Source organism: Hyperoodon ampullatus (assembly GCF_949752795.1).
Source record: "Hyperoodon ampullatus genome assembly, chromosome: 4".
NCBI classification, from domain to species: Eukaryota; Metazoa; Chordata; class Mammalia; order Artiodactyla; family Ziphiidae; genus Hyperoodon; species Hyperoodon ampullatus.
In genome coordinates, this window is record NC_136917.1 from 147,382,389 (window position 1) to 147,405,436 (window position 23,048).

A 23,048-nucleotide genomic window follows, 5' to 3' on the forward strand; every position below is an offset into this window, starting at 1 on the left:
TTCCTTGTCCTCTGCATTATAGGAAGGCTTTTCAAATTTGTCAATAAGTCACTGATTCTTAAAACTCACAGGATATTACACCTCTAGAAGTATTAAAAATGCAGATTCTGGACACTAAGAACATCTGATTTGATGGTCTGAGGTGGGACTCAGGAGTCTGTTTTCTGTTTCATTTTTGTTTTGTTTTTTACTGACTTGCAATTCTAGATTGAGGAAATATTGTTCAACATCATTACAGCATGTTAAGATGCTCTTCCCTATTTTCAATATGGATTTGAATTTTTTAAATTTCTTGTTTCCCTGAAATAAATTCCTTCTTTTTTTTTCTTTTTCTTTCTTTTTTTTTTTTGGCTATGCTGCGTGGCTTGTGAGACCTCAGTTCCTGACCAGGGATCAAACCCAGGCCCGAACAGTGAAAGCATGGAGTCCTAACCATTGGACCACAAGGGAATTCCCTGTTTCCCTGAAATTCCTTCTTAATTCAGCCTTAGCATTTTTAATCTCATCTCATCTTTTGGCCTCAAACTGTCATCCTTTCATTTTTAAAGTTTCCTCTCCTTACAGGTTTATAATCCTATTACATAGCTGCCATCTATGTGTTTATGCTTCCCTTGAAGAAGCTATTCTGATCCTTATAACTTATTCCATAAGGTTTTCTTTTTCTCTGAATCTTCAAAATGAAGTCCCCTTTCTTCTGTTATTTACTATTTTCATACTTATTACATTAAGTTAACCTGAAATGAGATAAAATATCTCCACACCTGCCGGTATATGTGTGTGTGTGTGTGTGTAATGCTTTTTTTTTTTTGGCCACACTGCACAACTTGCGGGATCATAGTTCCCTAACCAGGGACTGAACCTGGGGCCGCTGGAGTGAAGTTGCAGAGTCCTAACCACTGGACCACTAAGGAATTCCCATGTGTGGATTGCTTTTGACTCTGCCCTCTTGAATATCAGTTGATCTTTACCAACTTTTCCTCTGACATTGAACTAATTTGGGTTTTATGTAGAGACATCACTACTGATCTTACCTAGTCTTTAGCTTGGGCTGTTAGTATACTGACTGGCTGAACAACTGTTAGGCACACCTCTTGCCCCATCCTGCTACTAGGCAATGAACTTCTAGGGTTGTCTGAGCTGCCTGGAAGCGGAATCAGTGCTCGGGTAATGATGGCTAGACAAGGTGTTCCTTATTCCAACACAACCTTTGGTGCTTTCACAGGATTAGGGTATTACTCTTCTAAAACTCTGGTCCAGGCACAGACACAACAAAAGTTTCTGTAGTCATAGTCTCCCTTAGCACATCTAAGAATGTGAAGAATTTTCAAAAGAGAACACTTTACTTTAAAAAAAAAAAAAAAGAAAAAGAGAAGGAAGAAAAAAAAATAAGGAGAGAGAGAGGGAAGAGAAGGGAAAACACACACACACACACACACACACACACACACATCTCCCCTCACATTTTGCTTACAGGCCTGGGAGCAAATGTAAAAAAACAGCCAGTATTCACCTTCCTTAGCAGCTGAATTGCCTTTCTGAGCTCTCCTTTGGCAAAGCAGATCTTGCCCATGTTATAAAAAGTTTCAGCCACTTTTTTACTACAGTCACCATAGCTAATGACCTGAGACTTCAATAAGGCCTTTAGCAGTCTGTAAGCCTCCTAGGGGATAAAAAATTATGTACATATTTTTAATTCACCTGGTAATTCTGAAGGAGCATGCTGGTTGTATTCCATGAGCTTTTCAAACCTTCAGAAAAGCTGAAAGAATAGTAGAATGAATACACATAATATTTTAACCTAGATTCACCAATTGGCTATCATTTTGCCACATTTGCTTTTTCTTTAAAAAATTATATGTATATGTAATAGATAACATTTTTATATACATATATAAATACATACACATATATATTTTTGTTGAAAATAAGTTGTACTTAAGATACTTTACCCCTAAATACTTAAGCATGTATATTCTTAGAACAAGAACATTTTCCTACATAACTACAATAACATTATTACTCTCAAAATTTTTTACATTGATATAATATTAATATATGCTCTGTATTCAAATTTCTCAATTGTCCAATAATGTTCTTTGTAACTTTAAAAATCTAATATCCAATGAAGAATCACATATTGCATTTAGTTTTCACAATCCTTTAGTCTTCTCTAATCTGTAGCAGTTCTGCCCTTTCATAATATTGGCATTTTTTTTTTTAAGTCCAGGCCAGTTGTCTTTCAGCTCAACTCTCACTCTTAACTACTTACCATACAGCATATGATTTAGAGAAAAATTAAGTATACATTGGAAGTTATTTATAGAACAACAATGCTTGTACTCATTGGATTTCCCAATGTGCTCTCTTTAGAGGGAGTGAAGAGGTATAGTTATTGCTGGTACCCTCAAGAATGGCACATCACCCTCTGCCTGTGTTAACTATGTTGACATTTATAAATAGAACATTTCTTTGGAACTGGGTTGAACATGTAATCAATATCCTCATATGTGGTATGTCAGAACAAACATAAAAAGGATATCAGTTGTTGCTTTCCAGGAAACACTGACAATAATTTAGGAGTCTCAAGGCTCTGTATTATCTTTGCATTTTTCAGAATAGGAAAACATGCATATAAGTATTTTTTCCTATTTTTTCAGTGTACAAGTCTTTCACCTCCTTGATTAAGTTTATTCCTAAGTATTTTATTCTTTTTGATACTTTTGTAGATGGGAGTGTTTTCTTAATTTCTTTTTCAGATTGTTCATTGTTGGTGTATAGAAACGCATCGGATTTTTGTATGTTGATTTTGTATCCTGAAATTTTTTTATATCCTGCAATTTGTTTATTAGTTCTAACACTTCGTGTGTGTGTGTGTGTCTGTGTGTGAAAATTTTAGGGTTTTCTACATATAAGAATATAAGATCATATAATCTGCAAATAGAAATAATTCACTTTTTTCTTTCCAATTTGGATGACTTTTATTTCTTTTGCTGGCCTAATTGCTCTGGCTAGCACTTCCAGGACTATATTGAATAGAAGTGGGCAAGAGTAGGCATCCTTGTCCTGTTATTGATCTTAGAAAAAAATGCTTTCAATTTTTCATCACTGAGTATGATGTTACCTGTGAGCTTTTCATATATGACCTTTGTTATTCCTAGTTTGTTGAATGTTTTTATCATAAAAAGATGTTGAATTTTGTCATTTTTTCTGTATTCTTGCAATGACCATGTGATTTTTATCCTTTATTCTGATAATGTAGTGTATCACATTGATTGTATTTCATGTGTTGAACCATTCTTGCATCCTAGGGATAAATTCCACTTGGTCATGGTGTGTGGTCATTATAATATGCTGGTGAATTCAGTTTGCTAATATTTTGTTGAAATGTTTGCATCTATATTCATCAAGGATATTGTTCTGTAGTTTTCTTTTCTTGTAGTCTTTTCCTAGCTTTGGTATCGAGGTAATGCTGGCCTCATGAAATGAGTTTGGAAGAATTCCTTCCTCTTCAATTTTTTGGGAAGAGTTTGAGGAGGATTGGAGTTAATTTTTCTTTAAATGTTTCATAGAATTCACCAGTGAAGCCATTTGATCTTGGGCTTTTCTTGTTGGCACATTTGATCTCCTTACTAGTTAAAGCTCTATTCAGATTTTCTATTTCTTCATGGTTCAGTCTTAGCAGGTTATATGTTTCTAGGAATTTACCCATTTCTTCTAGGTTATCCAAGTTGTTGGAATGTAATTGTTCATAGTAGTCTCTTATAATCCTTTTAATTTCTGTGGCATCAGTTGTAATGTTTCTTCTTTCATTTCTGATTTTATTTATTTGAGTCTTCTCTCTGTTGTTCTTATTTAGTCTAGCTATTCATTGGGATTGATTCCAGTAGCTCAGGCTCCTGGTTCTCACAAAGTGTGCTTCTCTGGGTAGAGCAGGCTGGCTCTTCAGTTGAACCTGTGTAACTTTCTCTTTGGCTTCCTTCTTTTTCTGATCTTTCATGCATTTCTTTCATGCATTTCAGGAATTTATCCCGGCCCTTAGAGTGCTTAGTATGCTCAATATGTACATTAATCCTCTTGGCAAGAGGATTACCCTTAACTTGTTTGTTTATAACAATGCCAACAGCAATCTGGGTAACACTGTAGACCCTTCCAATTTTGCCATGGTAACATTTCTGGGCATTCCTTTTTGAACAATGCGCATTCCCTTACTGTATACAAGATCACCTTTCCTGTAGATCCCCAAGGATGTGGCCAAAGAAATAACTCCATGTTTTCTAAAAGGCCTAGAGAACATATAGTGGATGCCTCTCCTCTTTCCCTTTGTGTTCACCGTTTTAAGGAATTACTGGAAGATGGCAGTTCTGGCCAATGGATCCTGTTTATTTTTTATCAGTGGCAGATTAAACCTCTGCTTGAAAAAAAATGTTATATTTCATGGGAACACAATTCCCAAATCATCTGAGTTTCTGTTATGTTCTATTCTAGAACAGGCTGAGAATCTCATCTCAGGCTTGAGGTTGGGAGAAAAAGCTCCTTTTAAAATGGAATTATCCCACAGGAAATGTGTATAAAATTCAGCAAAGCAACTCAATAGTTATTGAGCACCTACTATGTGCCAGTTACTGTTTCAGGCACTAGGGACACTGCAGTGAACAAAACAGACAAAACCTTGTCCTCATGGAGCTTGTTTCTTAGTAGTAAAGGTGACCTGTCCACATTCCTGCTTGTGGTTTAGATTCAGAGCCACCTGGCACTCAAGACACTTTTGCATCTCTGTCTAGGAGCTTGGTACAATTGGTTAGAAGCAGACAGCTGTCAGGCATTGGTACTGGTGTCTTATCACAAAGTCAAGATGTTCACTGTATCAGAACATAACAAGGATAAGCTATGAGATTCTGGCCAAGTACTTTCTTGGAAACTAAATTAAAATATTAGATCAATCTGTGGCTTTACATTAATCTTTGGAACCAACAGAAAATACTGCAGCCACTGTAAAAAAAAAAAGTCACAAACCACTACAAGGTTTTTTGCCTCTACAAGTGGCAATTAAAATAGAACTAAAGAAAATGTCATCATTTACAAAAATGTTCAAATGTGGAATAAAAAAAGCTTTTTCTTCATTCCTTGAAAAAAAATTCTTACTTATTAAGTGTCTAGAAACTTGCTCTTAAACTGGTTGTCACATGGCCAACAAGACCATGTCAGATCCACACCTGTTTCTCACATGCGTGAGGAAGAATAAAGTTGGCTTGGTCAGGTCAAAGTCACATGGGATCTCATGATGAATAAAGGTCTTCACTGCCTTCATGCTGAACTCAGTACGTAAAGTTTTTGAGTTTTTGAGTAACAGTTTAGACTCATGGGACTTCTAAGTAAAAGGTCAGCAATCAACAGCATTTTCTCTAACTGTTTTTTTAATGTGAAAACAAAAGTTTGATTGATAAAGTTCTCAAGCCTTTGGCCTCAGACTGAGATTTATACCATCAGCTCCCCTGGTTCTCAGGCCTTCAGACTCAGACTAAATTATACCACCAGCATTCCTGGTTCTTCAGCTTGCAGATGGCAGATTGTGGTACTTCTCATTCTCCATAACCACATATGAACCAATTTCTATAATAAAGCTCCTCTTTTATATCTCTATCTATATATACTGTTGGTTATGTTTCTCTGGAGAACTCTAACACAGATTTTGGTACCAAGAGTGGGCTCAACAACTTGGACTCCCACTCACCAAGGCCAGCCTGGTTATGGCCACTGTTGAGTGTCCAATCTGCCAGCACAGAGACCAACACTGAGCTCCCAGTATGGCACCATTCCCCAGGTGATCAGCTATCTACCTAGTAGATAGCTCGTGGCCTGCGAGATCTCAGTTCCCCGACCAGGGATTGAACCCGGGCCATGGCAGTAAAGCCTGGAATCCTAACCACTAGGCCACCAGGGAACTCCCAAAATCTAGCCCTTTTAAACACTACAAAATTCTATCTAGTTAATATACCAAATTTTCCTTTCATTTATTGATAAGGTTGTTTCTAATTTTTCACAATTACAAATACTGCCACAGTGAACATCCTTATACATGTTTCCTTTTCAATTTTACTAGATATATCAAATTGGTCCCCCAATTTCATGTCAATTTACACTATCACTCGCACCAGCTATGAATGAGCAGACCTGTTTACCCACTGTCTGGCAAAAGCTAGATATTTTCAAATTTTTTAAATTTTCACATAGGATGGGTGAAAGCTTGATCTCATTACAGTTTTAAAATATATATAGTTGTGGGGCTTCCCTGGTGGCACAGTGGTTGAGAGTCCGCCTGCCGATGCAGGGGACGCGGGTTTGTGCCCCGGTCCAGGAAGATCCCACATGCCGCGGAGCGGCTGGGCCCGTGAGCCATGGCCGCTGAGCCTGTGCGTCCGGAGCCTGTGCTCCGCAATGGGAGAGGCCACAGTGGTGAGAGGCCCGTGTACCGCAAAAAAAAAAAAAATATATATATATATATATATATATATATATATATATATATATATATATATAGTTGTAAGATGTGTGACATCCTGCCAAATTGCCCTTCAGGGAGTTTGTAATCAAATTGTTCTCATCAATCACAAATGTTACCCTTTTTAAAATGTTGACAATTTGATAGAAGAAAATTGGCATCTTTGCTGTTTTATATTATTTCTTGATTATTGTAAAGTAAATGTAAATTTTAGTTTTTACATTTAGGACAATGATTCATTTTGAGTTAATGTTTATGTACAATATGAGAGTGTTTTGGGGTTTTTTTTGGCGTGTGGATACCAATTGTTCCAATACTATCTGCTGAAAAGACTATCATTTACACATTGAATTGCTTTTGCACCTTTGTCAAAAATTAATTGGCCATTAATTAAGTCTATTTCTAGACTCTCCTTGTGTTCCAATGATTCTGATTTCTGTCTATCTCTTCACCAATACCACTCTTGCTAACTGTTGCTTTAGAGGAAGTCTTAAAATCAAGTGTACTATTAAAATCAAGTGTAAGTGTACTTAAGTGTACTTAAAATCAAGTGTACTCTCCAACTGTACTATTTTTAAAAATTGCTTTAGCTTCTTGGTTTCTTTGCTTTTCCATATTAATTTTAGAGTCAGCTTGTCTATATTTACAAAAACTGCTGCTGGGATTTTGATCTTAATTGCATTAAATCCATAGACTGATTTGGGAAGAACTGACCTCTTTACTATATTGAGTCTTCCAATCCAAGAACACAGTGTGTCTCCATTTATTTTTTTTTAGGTCATCTCTGACCTCTTTGATCAGGATTTTGTAGTTTTCAGGACATAGATCCTGTATATTATTTTGTTAGATTTATACCTAAGTGTTTCACTTGGGAGGAGGGGACTATTGTAAATGATATCTTTAAAAAATTTGGTTTCCAGTTGTACCTTGCTAATATAGAAATATGACTGGTTTTTGTGTGTTGATCTTGTACCCTATGACCTTGCGAAGCTTAAACTCACTTACTAGATCTAGGAGATCTGTAGATTCCTTGGCCAGTCATGTTATCTACAAATAGAGACCATTTTATTTCTTCTAAGCTGTATGTCTTTTTCTTGCCTATTACACTGGCTAAGACTTCCAGTTCTATGTTGAGTAAGAGTAGCAAGTGAACATCTTCCCCTTGTTATTAATCTTAAGAGGAAAGCATTCAGTCTTACTGTTAAACATGATGTTAGCTGTAGGTTTTTTGTACAGGCCTTTTATCAAATTGAGGAAGTTCCCCTTCCATCATGAAAGGATGTTAAATTCTGTCACATGCTTTTTCTGCATCAATTGGCAAGATTCAGGTTTGAACACTGAACCAGCCTGACATTCTCAAGGAAAAAAACCTCATTTGATCATGGTATATATATTATTCTTTTTTTATATATTGCTATATATTTTGTTGAGGATTTTTTACATCTATGTGCATGAAAGGTATTGGTCTATAGTTGGTTTTTTAGTTTTGGTTTTGTCTTTTCTTCCAATGTCTTTGCCTGATTTTGTTATCAGGGTGATGCTGGCCTCCTAAGATGAGTTGGGAAGTAATCCCTCTTCTTCAATTTTATGAAAAGATTATGTAGGATGGGTGTTATTTCTTCTTTAAATGTTAAGTAGAATTACCCAGTGAAATCATCTGGGCTTGGAGATTTCTTTCTCAGAAAGTTAACTACAAATCCTTTTTTTTTTTTTTTAAATAATTAGGGTCTATTTGGGTTATCTGTTCATCTTGGTTGAGTTTGTTTTTTATTTTATTTACGGTATTTCATGACAGGCACAAGTCTTAGGTCTTTTTATAATTAAACCTATTAATCTCTTCTTTTCTGGTATATCTTTGTGTGCTCAGAGAGTTCTTTCCTGCAATTTTTAACTTCAGTACATTTTATTCCAGTACTGTACTTTCTTCTAACTCATTTATATTTTTTAGTTTTGATGTAAAAACTATTAATCCAGGGCTTCCTTGGTGGCGCAGTGGTTGAGAGTCCGCCTGCCAATGCAGGGGACACGGGTTCGTGCCCCGGTCCGGGAAGATCCCACATGCCGCGGAGCGGCTGGGCCCGTGAGCCATGGCCACTGAGCCTGCGCGTCCGGAGCCTGTGCTCCGCAACGGGAGAGGCCACAACAGTGAGAGGCCCGCGTAACGCAAAAAAATAAATAAATTAATTTAAAAATATACATATTAATCCATCTGGAATTTAGTGGATGCTAGGAGGTGGCAATCCAGATTTTCCTTAAAGTTAAATTAGTATCCAAGAAAAGAATAAGGTGGCCTTGGAATTTCCTAACTCTATAATCATAAACTTTTTCTCATAAAAAACAAACTTTACATATTCACAAATAGATTAAATTTCTTAATAACCATAACTAATTTTTAAAAACTTTTTGTAATAGATCTTTATTGGAGTGTAATTGCTTCACAATACTGTGTAAGTCTTTGTCATACAACAAAGTGAATCAGCCACATGCACACATACATCCCCACATCCCCTCCCCCCTGAGCCTCCCTCCCACACTCCCCATCCCACCTCTCTAGGTATAGCAAAGCACCAAGCTGATCTCCCTGTGCTATGCTGCTGCTTCCCACTAGCTAACTATTTTACACTTGGTAGGGTATATGTGTCCATGCTCTTCTCACTTCGCTCCAGCTTCCCCCTCCCCGCCGTGTCCTTCAGTCCACTCTCTATGTCTACATCTTTTTTTTTTTTTTTTTTTTTTGCGGTACATGGGCTTCTCACTGCTGTGGCCTCTCCTGTTGCGGAGCACAGGCTCCGGATGCGCAGGTTCAGCGGCCATGGCTCACGGGCCTAGCCGCTCCATGGCATGTGGGATCTTCCCGTACCGGGGCATGAACCCATGTCCCCTGCATCGGCAGGCGGACTCTCAACCACTGCGCCACCAGGGAAGCCCGCCGATCTTACTGGTTTTGATGTTCCAACTAATTTGGGGAGATATGATTGTGCCTAAATTCATGCATAAAGGATTTCCTACAAAATGGTATCCAGTCTTATCTTTCGATCACAGACGTGAATAGCTACTTATAATCTGTCCATATTGATAGATAGACCATTCCATTTGCCAGTGTGCTTCCCTCCTGTGACTGGGAAATGTTAATATCTGCAAAACCACCTCCTCTACTTACCCCTGTGTTGGGCCTCTCCAGACATGGCATAAGCCTTGGCTAGTAACGCGCTCGCCTCTGCAGCTTGGGCGCTGACTTCAGTGAACAAAGAAACATAGATAGAATAGGCCTGGAATAGAGAAAATCACGACAAGGTAAGTACCCAAACGACAGTGTTTCACTGTGGATTTTATAGTGGCTCTCATAGAACTGTTAGTTGACTGAAAGCTGATATGTATATAATCATAGAGTTACGCAAGAGATGAGTTTGAGTCCCAGCTCTGCTACTTCCTAGCTGTGAGTCTTAAGCAAGTAATTTTACCTTCATATGTAGAAGGAATATTTAGTTTCCATTGATTAGGGTTTGGGAAAGATTAAATGAGATGCACGCAAAACACTGGGCACAGTACCCTTCACATGGTAAGTTCTCAGTAAATGTTAGCTATGATTACTTTTATTATATTTCATAGCAAAAATAAAATCATAACTTTAGCTCAGCCTCTCAAAGTTTCAGTATCAAAAAAAAGTCTAGTGAAGCATGAATCCTAGAGTCATACTTCCTGGGTTCCCATCTTAGCTCAGCCATTTACTGTAACATAAGGCAAGTCACTCATTTCTCTGACTATAAAACAGGGGTGACAAAAATAGTATTTATCACAAACAGTTGTAAAGATTACATGAATACATGTAAAGTGTTTAAAATATCACCTGGAATGTAGTAAGCACTAAAGAAGTATAGATTTTATTATTATTATTATCTGAACTAAAATGGAAGAAGTAACAATGTGGAAAGAGAAAGAAGACAGAAAACATCCAGTCCACACCCGCCAGCAAGAAAAGAGCCACCTGTACTTCATTTGTCACAGGCCAAATACCGTGAGGTGTTTCAAGGAACTCCAGAGATTATCAGACAACACTTAAGAGCTAAGACACAGTGCGGAGTTGTTGTAAGTACAGGCTCTGGAGTCAAATTTTCTGAGTTCAAATCCCTACCCCCCCACACTTGTTAGCTACACAACTTCAACTGAATTAGCTATAGTTCTTTGGGGTTCAGTTTCCTCATCCTTAAGATTAAAAAAAAAAAAGGCACTTACTTCATATGCTTATTTCATGGATTAAATGAATTAATGTATCCTCAAGTGCACATGGTAAAAGCATTCCATAAATTTGAACTATTTTTTTTGTTGTCATTAGGAAACACTGATTATTTATTGTTTTATCCATTATGATCTGACCACTGCTTTAAGAGAGTCTTGGACACACCAGATTGGCTTTCTCTGTAAGCAGTGGACTCCCTGCTTTCAGGGCAGCATTCCCTAACATCTCTCCATTGTGTGATGTTAATAACCTTGGATTTCTGGATTGTCTGCAATGCCTTTTCTTCAGTAGCAGACTGTTTTCACATACACTGTTGGATGGCATTACACCTTTTCTGTGATATAGGAAATCCAGTACTGTGATCTGTTTTTGGTTATGAGAGATACCTGAGGCCACGAGCATGGTTCTCATTTGAGAAAAGGTGAATTTAACTAGCAGTTTCAAGGGAAGTTTCAAGTACATGATACATATAGTGCCCTACTCTGTTTCCATTATGATAAACTCAACATTCCTTTGTATGTTTAGTTTTGTTTTCTCCTCTGCATTTGTCAAATTACTTACCTACAAGCAAAACACACTTATGGTGGTTTAACCATAAACTCTGAGATACAACCAGCTAAACTAGTTTAAAGGACAAATGATGGCATTGTACCAAAATATCATAAATTTTCATTTAAAAAGTCCTTTGCGTTTGCTAAAGACTTAAGTTCAGTTGCCCCTATGGCTTTTTTCCCTGGAGTAGACTTTCTCAGCTCCCTCTTCCCAGTACAGATAGAGGTGAGGGAAGCCTGGTAGGGGAAATGCTATCTTAAATCAGGTCACACAGCAGATAGGCCCACTGTGAGTCGTTGTTCTCTGTCCAGGTCATTTAAAGTTGAGGAAGGTCTCTTGTGTGGATCTGGAGGAAAATCAATCCCATCCCCTGTTCTGAGAAGCCCAAGCGTCCCTGGCCCTGGGAACTGGGCCTGGGGCCAAACAAGCCCACCTGGCCGGGGCTTCAGCCATCCCACCTACCTGCTGCAAGTACTGGATGGCCTGGTCATGGTTCCTCCCCAGCTGCTCGATCTGAGCAATTTCCTCGTAAAGACCAACCAGATCTGATGTCCTATCACCCTTAGCAGCAATAACATTGTCAGCTGCCTTTTCAAAGTATGCCAGAGCTAGGTTTAACCTGCAGTTGGCCAAGGAGGCTCTATAAGAAAAGAGACAAGAATGGAAAGTCACAGAGAGGCCACTTGCTTTGCAGATGCAGAAGGAACCGATTCTAAGAACTAAATGATTTGGCCTTCATAGGCCAATCATCTGAGTGGCTGGCTCAAATTCTAGCCTTGTTGTAAACAAACTCGTACTAACCTGCATTTTACCCACCAGATTCCACTACTACCATTCATCAAACCCATTAATATATCATGCTATAGTCTAATTTTATAAAAAAGCAAATGGAAAAAATGGCTTCTGGCAGTTCATAACGTGCGATAATTTACCCATAAACAAACACTTTCTAAAATCAAAATAAAATTTTATTACCTCTGGCTCCCTCTCTTTTAGGCCAAAGCAGAGGTTTTCCTTTGTTTGATTTAGTTTAGTTTATTCCTCCTCAGTTAAAAATGAGAGGATAGAGAAAACAATGTAAATATCCCCCCACCAAAAGGGGATGCTTAAATAAATTATGGCACATCATACAACAAAATATGGCACATCATACAACAAAATACTTCAGACATTAATCCTGTTTTCTTTTTAGACTAATATGGAGAAAATTTTTTAATGTGCTAAGTTCAAACTACAGTTATAAAACTATACTTAAAATATAATCCTGATAAGACCTTCAAGATGGCGGAGGAGTAAGACGTGGAGATCACCTTCCTCGCCACAAATACATCAGAAATACATCTACATGTAGAACAACTCCTACAGAATACCTACTGAACGCTGGCAGAAGACCTCAGACTTCCCAAAAGACAAGAAACTCCCCACGTACCTGGGTAGGACAAAAAAAAAAAAAAAAAAGAATAAACAGAGACAAAAGGATAGGGACGGGACCTGCACCAGTGGGAGGGAGCCGTGAAGGAGGAAAGGTTTCCACACACTAGGAAGCCCCTTCACGGGCGGAGACTGCGGGTGGCGGAGGGGGGAAGCTTCGGAGCCACGGAGGAGAGCGCAGCCACAGGGGTGTGGAGGGCAAAGCGGAGAGATTCCCGCGCAGAGGATCGGTACCTATCAGCACTCACCAGCCCGAGAGGCTTGTTTGCTCACCCGCCAGGGCGGGCGGGGGCTGGGAGCCGAGGCTCGGGCTTCGGTCGGATCCCAGGGAGAGGACTGGGTTGGTTGCGTGAACACAGCCTGAAGGGGCTGGTGCGCCACGGCTAGCCGGGAGGGAGTCCGGGTGAAAGTCTGCAACTGCCAAAGAGGCAAGAGACCATTGTTTTGGGGTGCGCAAGGAGAGGGGATTCAGAGTGCCGCTTAAATGAGTCCAGAGACTGGCGCGAGCCTCGGCTATCAGTGCAGACCCCTGAGACGGGCATGAAACGCTAAAGCTCCTGCTGCTGCTGCCACCAAGAAGCCTGTGTGCAAGCATAGGTCACTCTCCACACCTCCCCTCCCGGGAGCCTGTGCAGCCCGCCACTGCCAGGGTCCCATGACCTAGGGACAACTCCCCCGGAAGAACACACAGCGCGCCTCAGGCTGGTGCAACGTCACACTGGCCTCTGCTGCCGCAGGCTCGCCCTGCATCCGTATCCCTCCCTCACCACCCGCCCACCGCCTGAGTGAGCCAGAGCCCCCGAATCAGCTGCTCCTTTAACCCCGTCCTGTCTGAGCGAAGAACAGATGCCCTCAGGCAACCTACATGCAGAGGCGGGTCCATACCCAAAGCTGAACCCCAGGAGCTGTGCGAACAAAGAAGAGAAAGGGAAATCTCTCCCAGCAGCCTCAGGAGCAGCGGATTAAATCTCCACAGTCAACTTGATGTACCCTGCATCTGTGGAATACCTCAATAGACAACGAATCATCCCAAAATTGACACAGTGGACTTTGGGAGCAACTGTAGACTTGGGGTTTGCTGTATGCGACTGACTGGTTTCTGGTTTTATGTTTATCTTAGTTTACTATTTAGAGTTTATTATCATTGGTAGATTTGTTTATTGATTTGGTTGCTCTCTTCCTTTCTCTTTTTTATATGTAGATTTTTTTTTCCTTTTTCTCTTTTTATGAGTGTGTATAGGTATGCTTCTTTGTGTGATTTTGTCTGTATAGCTTTGCTTTTACCATTTGTCCTAGCGTTCTGTCTGTCCGGTTTGGGGGGGATTTTTTTAGTATAGTTTTTAACGCTTGTTATCATTGGTGGATTTGTTTTTTGTTTGCTTGCTCTCTTTCTTTCTTTCTTTCTTCTATTTTTTATTACTTTTTAGGTTTTTTGATTTTTAATATTTTTTAATTTTTTATTTTAATAACTTTCTTTTTTATTTTATTTTTTTCTTTCTTTCTTTTTTTCTCCCTTTTCCTCTGAGCTGTGTGGCTGACAGGGTCTTGGTGCACCAGCTGGGTGTCAGGCCAGTGCCTCTGAGGTGGGAGATCCATGTTCAGGACATTGGTCCACCAAAGACCTCCTGGCTACACATAATATCAAATGGCAAAAGCTCTCCCAGACGTCTCCATCTCAACGCTAAGACCCACCTCCACTCAACAACCAGCAAGCTACAGTGCTAGACACCCTATGCCAGAGAACTAGCAAGACAGGAAAACAACCCCACCCATTAGCAGAGAGGCTGCCTAAAATCATAATAAGGTCACAGACACCCCAAAACACACCACCAGACGCGGTCCTGCCCACCAGAAAGACAAGATCCAGCCTCATCCACCAGAACACAGGCACCAGTCCCCTCCACCAGGAAGCCTACACAACACACTGAACCAACCTTAGCCACTGGGGGGCAGACACCAAAAACAACAGGAACTATGAACCTGCAGCCTGCAGAAAGGAGACACCAAACACAGTAAGTTGAGCAAAATGAGAAGACAGAGAAACACACAGCAGATGAAGGAGCAAGGGAAAATCCCAACAGACCAAACAAATGAAGAGGAAATAGGCAGTCTATCTGAAAAAGAATTCAGAGTAATGATACTAAAGATGATGCACAATCTTGAAAATAGAATGGAGAAAATACAAGAAATGTTTAACAAGGAACTAGAAGAAATAAAGAACAAACAAACAATGATGAACAACACAATAAATGAAATTAAAAATTCTCTAGAAGGAATCAATAGCAGAATAACTGAGGCAGAAGAATGATAAGTGACCTGAAAGATAAAACAGTGGAAATAACTACTGCAGAGCAGAATAAAGAAAAAAGAATGAAAATAATTGAGGACAGTCTTAGAGACCTCTGGGACAACATTAAATGCATCAACATTCGAATTATAGGGGCCCCAGAAGAAGAAGAGAGAAACAAAGAGACTGAGAAATTTTTTGAAGAGGTGATAGTTGAAAACTTCCCTAATATGGGAAAGGAAACAATCAATCAAGTCCAGGAAGCACAGAGAGTCCCATAGAGGATAAATCCAAGGAGAAACATGCCAAGACACATATTAGTCAAACTATCAAAAACTAAACACAAAGAAAAAATATGAAAAGCAGCAAGGGAAAAACAAAAAATAACATACAAGGGAATCCCCATAAGGTTAACAGCTGATCTTTCAGCAGAAACTCTGCAAGCCAGAAGGGAGTGGCAGGACATATTTAAAGTGATAAAAGGGAAAAACCTACAACCAAGATTACTCTACCCAGCAAGGATCTCATTCAGATTTGATGGAGAAATTAAAACCTTTACAGACAAGGAAAAGCTAAGAGAATTCTGCACCACCAAATCAGCTTTACAACAAATGCTAAAGGAACTTCCTTAGGCAGGAAACACAAGAGAAGGAAAAGACCTACAATAACAAAGAACAAACCCTAAACAATTAAGAAAATGGTAATGGGAACATACAAATCAATAATTACCTTAAATGTAAATGGATTAAATGCTCCCATCAAAATACACAGACTGGCTGAATGGATACAAAAACAAGACCCATATATATGCTGTCTACAAGGGACCCACTTCAGACCTAGGGACACATACAGACTGAAAGTGAGGGGATGGAAAAAGATATTCCATGCAAATGGAAATCAAAAGAAACCTGGAATAGCAATTCTCATATCAGACAAGATAGACTAAAATAAACACTATTACAAGAGACAAAGAAGGACACTGCATAATGATCAAGGGATCAATCCAAGAAGAAGATATAACAGTTGTAAATATTGATGCACCCAACATAGGAGCACCTCAATACATGAGGCAAATGATAACATCCATAAAAGGGGAAATCAACAGTAACATAATCATAGTAGGAGACTTTGACACCCCACATTCACAAATGGACAGATGATCCAAATGAAAATAAATAAGGAAACACAAGCTTTAAATGATATATTAAACAAGATGGACTTAATGGATGTTTATAGGACATTCCACCCAAAAACAACAGAATACACTCTCTTCTCAAGTGCTCATTGAACATTCTCCAGGATAGATCATATCTTGGGTCACAAATCAAGCCTTGGTAACTTTAAGAAAATTGAAATCATATCAAGTATCCTTTCCAACCACAATGCTATGAGACTAGATAACAATTACAGGAAAAAAAATCTGTAAAAAATACAAACACATGGAGGCTAAACAATATACTACTTAATAACCAAGAGATCACTGAAGAAACCAAAGAGGAGATCAAAAAATACCTAGAAACAAATCACAAAGAAAACACGATGACCCAAAACATATGGGATGCAGCAAAAGCAGTTCTAAGAGGGAAGTGTATAGCAGTACCATCCTACCTCAAGAAACCAGAAACATCTCAAATAAACAACCTAACCTTATACCTAGAGTAATCAGAGAAAGAACAAAAAAACCCCAACGTTAGCAGAAGGAAAGAAATCACAAAGATCAGATCCGAAATAAATGAAAAAGAAATGAAGCAAACAATAGCAAAGATCAATAAAACTAAAGGTTGGTACTTTGAGAAGATAAACAAAATTGATAAACCATTAGCCAGACTCATCAAGAAAAAAAGGGAGAAGACTCAAATCAATAGAATCAGAAATGAAAGAGGAGAAGTAACAACTGACACTGCAGAAATACAAAGGATCATGAGAGATTACTACAAGCAACTATATGACAATAAAATGGACAACCTGGAAGAAATGGACAAATTCTTAAAAAAGCACAACCTTCCAAGACTGAACCAGGAAGAAATAGAAAATATAAACAGACCAATCACAAGCATTGAAATTGAGACTGTGATTAAAAATCTTCCAACAAACAAAAGCCCAGGACCAGATGGCTTCACAGGTAAATTCTATCAAACATTTAGAGAAAAGCTAACACCTATCCTTCTTAAACTCTTACCAAATACAGCAGAGGGAGGAACACTCCCAAACTCATTCTACAAGGCCACCATCACCCTGATACCAAAACCAGACAAAGATGTCACAAACAAAGAAAACTACAGGCCAATATCACTGACAAACATAGATGTGAAAATCCTCAACAAAATACTAGCAAACAGAATCCAACAACACATTAAAAGGATCATACAACATGATCAAGTGGGGTTTATCCCAGGAATGCAAGGATTCTTCAATATATGCAAATCAATCAATGTGATAAATCATATTAACAAACTGAAGGAGAAAAACCATATGACCATCTCATTAGATGCAGAAAGAGCTTTCGACAAAATTCAACACCCATTTATGATAAAAACCCTCCAGAAAGTAGGCATAGAGGGAACGTACCTCAACATAATAAAGGCCATATATGAGAAACTCACAGCCAATATCATTCTCTATGTTGAAAAGCTGAAACCCATTTCCTCTAAGATCAGGAACAAGACAAGGCTGTCCATTCTCACCACTATTATTCAACATAGTTTTGGACGTTTTAGCCACAGCAATCAGAGAAGATAAATGAAAGGAATCCACATTGGAAAAGAAGAAGTAAAGCTGTCACTGTTTGCAGATGACATGATACCATACATAGAGAAGCCTAAAGATGCTACCAGAAAACTACTAGAGCTAATCAATGAATTTGGTAAAGTAGCAGGATAGAAAATTAATGCACAGAAATCTCTTGCATTCCTATACACTAATGATGAAAAATCTGCAAGAGAAATTAAGGAAACACTCCCATTTACCATTGCAACAAAACGAATAAAATACCTAGGAATAAACCTACCTAAGGAGACAGAAGACCTGTATGCAGAAAACTATAAGACACTGATGAAAGAAATTAAAGATGATACAAACAGATGGAGAGATATACCATGTTCTTGGATTGGAAGAATCAACATTGTGAAACTGTCTATACTACCCAAAGCAATCTCCAGATTCAATGCAATCCCTATCAAACTGTCAATGGCATTTTTCACAGAACTAGAACAAAAAATTTCACAATTTGTATGGAAACACAAAAGACCTCAAATAGGCAAAGCAATCGTGAGAAAGAAAAATGGAGCTGGAGGAATCAGACTCCCTGACTTCAGACTACACTAAAAAGCTACAGTAATCAAGACAATATGGTACCGGCACAAAAAGAGAAATATAGATCAATGGAACAGGATAGAAAGCCCAGAGATAAACACATGCACCAATGGTCAACTAATGTATGACAAAGGAGGCAAGGATATACAATGGAGAAAAGACAGTCTCTTCAATAAGTGGTGCTGGAAAAACTGGACAGCTACATGTAAAAGAATGAAATTAGAACACTACCTAACACCATACACAAAAATAAACTCAAAATGGATTCGAGACCTAAATGTAAGACCGGTCACTATAAAACTCTTAGAGGAAAACATAGGAAGAACACTCTTTGACATAAATCACAGCAAGATCTTTTTTGATCCACCTCCTAGAGTAATGGAAGTAAAAACAAAAATAAACAAATGGGACCTAATGAAACTTAAAAGCTTTTGGAAAGCAAAGGAAACTACAAACAAGATGAAAAGACAACCCTCAGAATGGGAGAAAATATTTGCAAGTGAATCAACGGACAGAGGATTAATCTCCAAAATATATAAACAGCTCATGTAGCTCAATATTAAAAAAAACAAACAACCCAATCCAAAAATGGGCAGAAGACCTAAATAGACATTTCTCCAAAGACATACAGATGGCCAAGAAGCATATGAAAAGCTGCTCAACATCAGTAAGTATTAGAGAAATGCAAATCAAAATTACAATGAGGTATCACCTCACACAGGTCAGAATGGGCATCATCAGAAAATCTACAAACAACAAATGCTGGATAGGGTGTGGAGAAACGGGAACCCTCCTGCACTGTTGGTGGGAATGCAAATTGATACAGCCACTATGGAGAACAGTATGGAGGTTCCTTAAAAAACTAAAAATAGAATTACCATATGACCCAGCAATCCCACTACTGGGCATATACCCAGAGAAAATAATAATTCAAAAAGACACAAGCACCCCAATGTTCATTGCAGCACTATTTACAATAGCCAACTCATGGAAGCAACCTGAATGCCCATCAACAGATGAATGGATAAAGAAGGTGTGGTACATATATACAATGGAATATTACTCAGCCATAAAAAGGAACGAAATTGGGTAATTTGTAGAAACGTGGATGGATCTAGAGACTGTCATACAGAGTGAAGTTAAGTCAGAAAGAGAAAAACAAGTATCGTATGTTAATGCAAATATGTGGAACCTAGAACAATGGTACAGATGAACCAGTTTGCAGGGCAGAAATTGAGACACAGATGTAGAGAACAAACGTATGGACATCAAGGGGGAAAGTGGCAGGAGGGTGGTGGTGTGATGAACTGGGAGATTGGGATTGACATATATACACTAATATGTATAAAATGGATAAATAATAAGAACCTGCTGTATAAAAAAATAAATAAAACTCAAAATTTCAAAAAAAAGGGAGTCATGTACCACAATGTTCATTGCAGCTCTATTTACAATAGCCAGGACATGGAAGCAACCTATGTGTCCACTGACAGATGACTGGATAAAGAAGATGTGGCACATATATACAATGGAATATTACTCAGCCATAAAAAGAAACGAAATTGAGTTATTTGTAGTGAGGTGGATGGACCTAGAGTCTATCATACAGAGTGAAGTAAGTCAGAAAGAGAAAAACAAATACTGTATGCTAACACATACATATGGAATCTAAAAAAAAAAAAATTGTTCTGAAGGACCTAGGGGCAGGACAGGAATAAAGACAAAGACATAGAGAATGGACTTGAGGATACGGGGAGGGGGAAGGGTAAGCTGGGACGAAGTGAGAGAGTGGCATGGACTTATATATACTACCAAAGGTAAAAATAGATAGCTGGTGGGAAGCAGCCACATAGCACAGGGAGATCAGCTCGGTGCTTTGTGAACACCTAGAGGGGTGGGATAGGGAGGGTGGGAGGGAGATGCAAGAGGGAGGAGATATGGGGATATATGTATATGTATAGGTGATTCAGTTTGTTATCTAGCAGAAACTAACACACCATTGTAAGGCAATTATACTCCAATAAAGATGTTATATATATATATATATATATATATATATATATATATATAATCCTGACATGTATATATGTGTGTGTGTTTATATATGTGTGTATATACACATATATTTATATTTATATATATATATATATATATATATATAGAAAGAGAGAGAGAGATAACTGAAATGTTCATAGCAGTTATGTCTGGGTGGTGACATTACAATTGACTTTTATTTTCTTCATATATGTCTGTTCTTTCAAATTACCAAAACAAATGGGGAATATAATTTTTTAATAATAATAAAATAGCATTCATTTAGGTTTCTCTTTCTAGAGTTAGCAAGACACAAAAGAGAAGAACATGTGTAGTTCAAAGCTGCTTCTCACAGTTATTAGCTTTATGGGCAAACTCCAGGAGTCTTTATTTCCTTCCAAATAAAAGGAGGTTAAGAATACCTAAATTACACGGTTGTTATGAAGATTAGATTAAAAATAATATGTAAAATTGCCTAACATATAGTAGATACACAATCAATATTTCCTCTCCCTCACCCCATGCCCCCATCTTTGTATTCCCAAGTTGAATTAAAAATATAAGTGTGTGTATAAAATTATTTTGTACAAGGCATTCTGCAATAGTTACAATTTATTTTAAGCTGGAATGTTTCTCCCTCCCCTGAAGATTAGAATTTTCAGTCAAAAGAATATATAAGGCATGGTTATCTGATAATTCTTCACACACACAAATTTTTTTTTTTTTTGTCAATCAGACCACTATTTCCCTTGACCATAAGAGCACAAGTTATAGAATGATAATGCCTTTCATCAAGAGCTTGTAGGAAGATAATCAGCCAAGTTGTCTGACCTGCCTGAGCAATCTGGCCTCATTTTCCCCACCCTTCAAATAGGAAAAAGGATTTGCCCTTCCTAGATATTTCGTGGGTATCAGACATAACTCAGTGTGTCATAGAAGGTGAGCTAGGGATTCAGATGACCCAGTGCTGGCTCTCTTACCTATCAGTTCTGTGACCCTGAGCTACTTAATTTTTCCATGCCTTAATTTTCTTATCTGTAAATTAAACAGAAAAATACCTGCCTCATAGGCTTGTGGTATAAGACTGAGTGAAATAAATTATGTAAAGCACTTAGAACAGTGTCTAGGACGTAGTTATACTTTAGCAAACGTTCCAACACTTAGAACAGTACATGTACAAAACAGGTCAACAGTGTGGAATGGATGAATGAAATATGCACTCAAATTTATTCTGAAAGAGGAACAAGGCTATCTTTCACATAAGCACAAAAACCTTAGTCACTGCCCCGTGTGACAGCAGTAGACATTCACTAGACTCTAATTTATGGGCCTGTGGACTTAATTCAATATTTAACTCTGGACGTTCAGACATCTCCCTGCCATTTCCCATTTGACTTCTAGATTCATGGCTTTTTAGAGGAGGCAGGCATGACTCATGTCATTTCCTTACCATTCCGTCACCTACCCTCCCATGCCAAGTGCTTACAGTTTTGGAAACAGATTGCTTTTAAGTATGTGAAGATATTTGAAAACTCTAGGGGATAGTAAACCTTTTATTATTCTTTTTTTTCTTCTGATAATCTGATGGGCCCACTCTCGTATCTAAATATTCTGATTCTCAGAGGATCCCTAACTCAACTGTGAAACAGTTAAGTCTCATTCTGGCTTGAACAAATTCCATGAACTTTGTTTCCATATGGAACACAACTTTCCCTTAAAATGCATGTGCTATGCATAACTCATGGACCTCCAATAAATTGTCTTCATTAACTGTTCCTTCCTCATCTTTTAAGTTGTCATACTTAATGACAAATGTAGGTGGCAATTCAGAAAAAAAAAAGGAATTTTGCAGTAAGTATGAGGGGCAGCACAAGGAAGGCTAACAGTCTGTAAGTTCAGATCAAGTTCAGATCCAACACTTAAAGCTTATCACCTTGGGGCTTCCCTGGTGGTGCAGTGGTTAAGAATCTGCCTGCCAATGAAGGGGACACGGGTTCGATCCCTGGTCCAGGAAGATCCCCCATGCCGCAGAGCAACTAAACCCGTGCACCACAACTACTGAGCCTGCACTCTAGAGCCCGCGAGCCACAACTACTGAGCCCATGTGCCACAACTACTGAAGTCCGCGCGCCTAGAGCCCGTGCTCCACAACAAGAGAAGCCACCGCAATGAAGCGTAACCCCCGCTCGCCGCAACTAGAGAAAGCCCGCGCGCAGAAATGAACACCCAACGCAGCCAAAAATAAATAAAATTTATATATTAAAAAAAGCTTCACCTTGGACAGTTTGTTTAACCTCAGCTCAGTTTCTTTGCCCTCTCTCTAATGACATGATTATTGCACCAACTACCTCAGTGGTGGCTGTGAGGATTAAAGGGGACAGAACACACGAAGCTTAGACCATGGTGTATGCGTTTGGCAAATATGAGCCTCTTTTACTATCATTTGAGTCTCTGGGTCTTTGGCTCTGAATATTTTACTCCCTTTATATAGAGAGTACAAGACAATCATGTAATTCCAGGCCTTAGCCATAAAAGTCCAAGCTTGTCTAAGCCCAGATCTTACCTGCCCAAAGCAATTGTTAGGTCTTTCTTTGAGACCTGTAATCCAGAAGCACCTCCCTTATATGATTTTATCAGCTCCTTCATGTTTCTCTCTGACTTCTGCAGGTTGAAATAAGCCTCTCTGCCAGTGAAAC

At 38.6% G+C, this 23,048-nt stretch overlaps 1 protein-coding gene across 1 annotated transcript in view; it reads right to left on the bottom strand.

Annotated features, from left to right (window-relative positions):
- Nucleotides 1-23,048, bottom strand: part of TTC23L (tetratricopeptide repeat domain 23 like) — a gene marked incomplete at both ends in the record, with an annotated part of 56,624 nt that overhangs the window by 13,028 nt on the left and 20,548 nt on the right. The window contains 5 exons of the mRNA XM_079701619.1: nucleotides 1,511-1,660; nucleotides 5,697-5,770; nucleotides 9,660-9,768; nucleotides 11,751-11,928; nucleotides 22,916-23,035. Coding sequence (XP_079557745.1) covers nucleotides 1,511-1,660; nucleotides 5,697-5,770; nucleotides 9,660-9,768; nucleotides 11,751-11,928; nucleotides 22,916-23,035 — 631 coding nt within the window. The remainder of the gene's footprint in view (nucleotides 1-1,510; nucleotides 1,661-5,696; nucleotides 5,771-9,659; nucleotides 9,769-11,750; nucleotides 11,929-22,915; nucleotides 23,036-23,048) is intronic.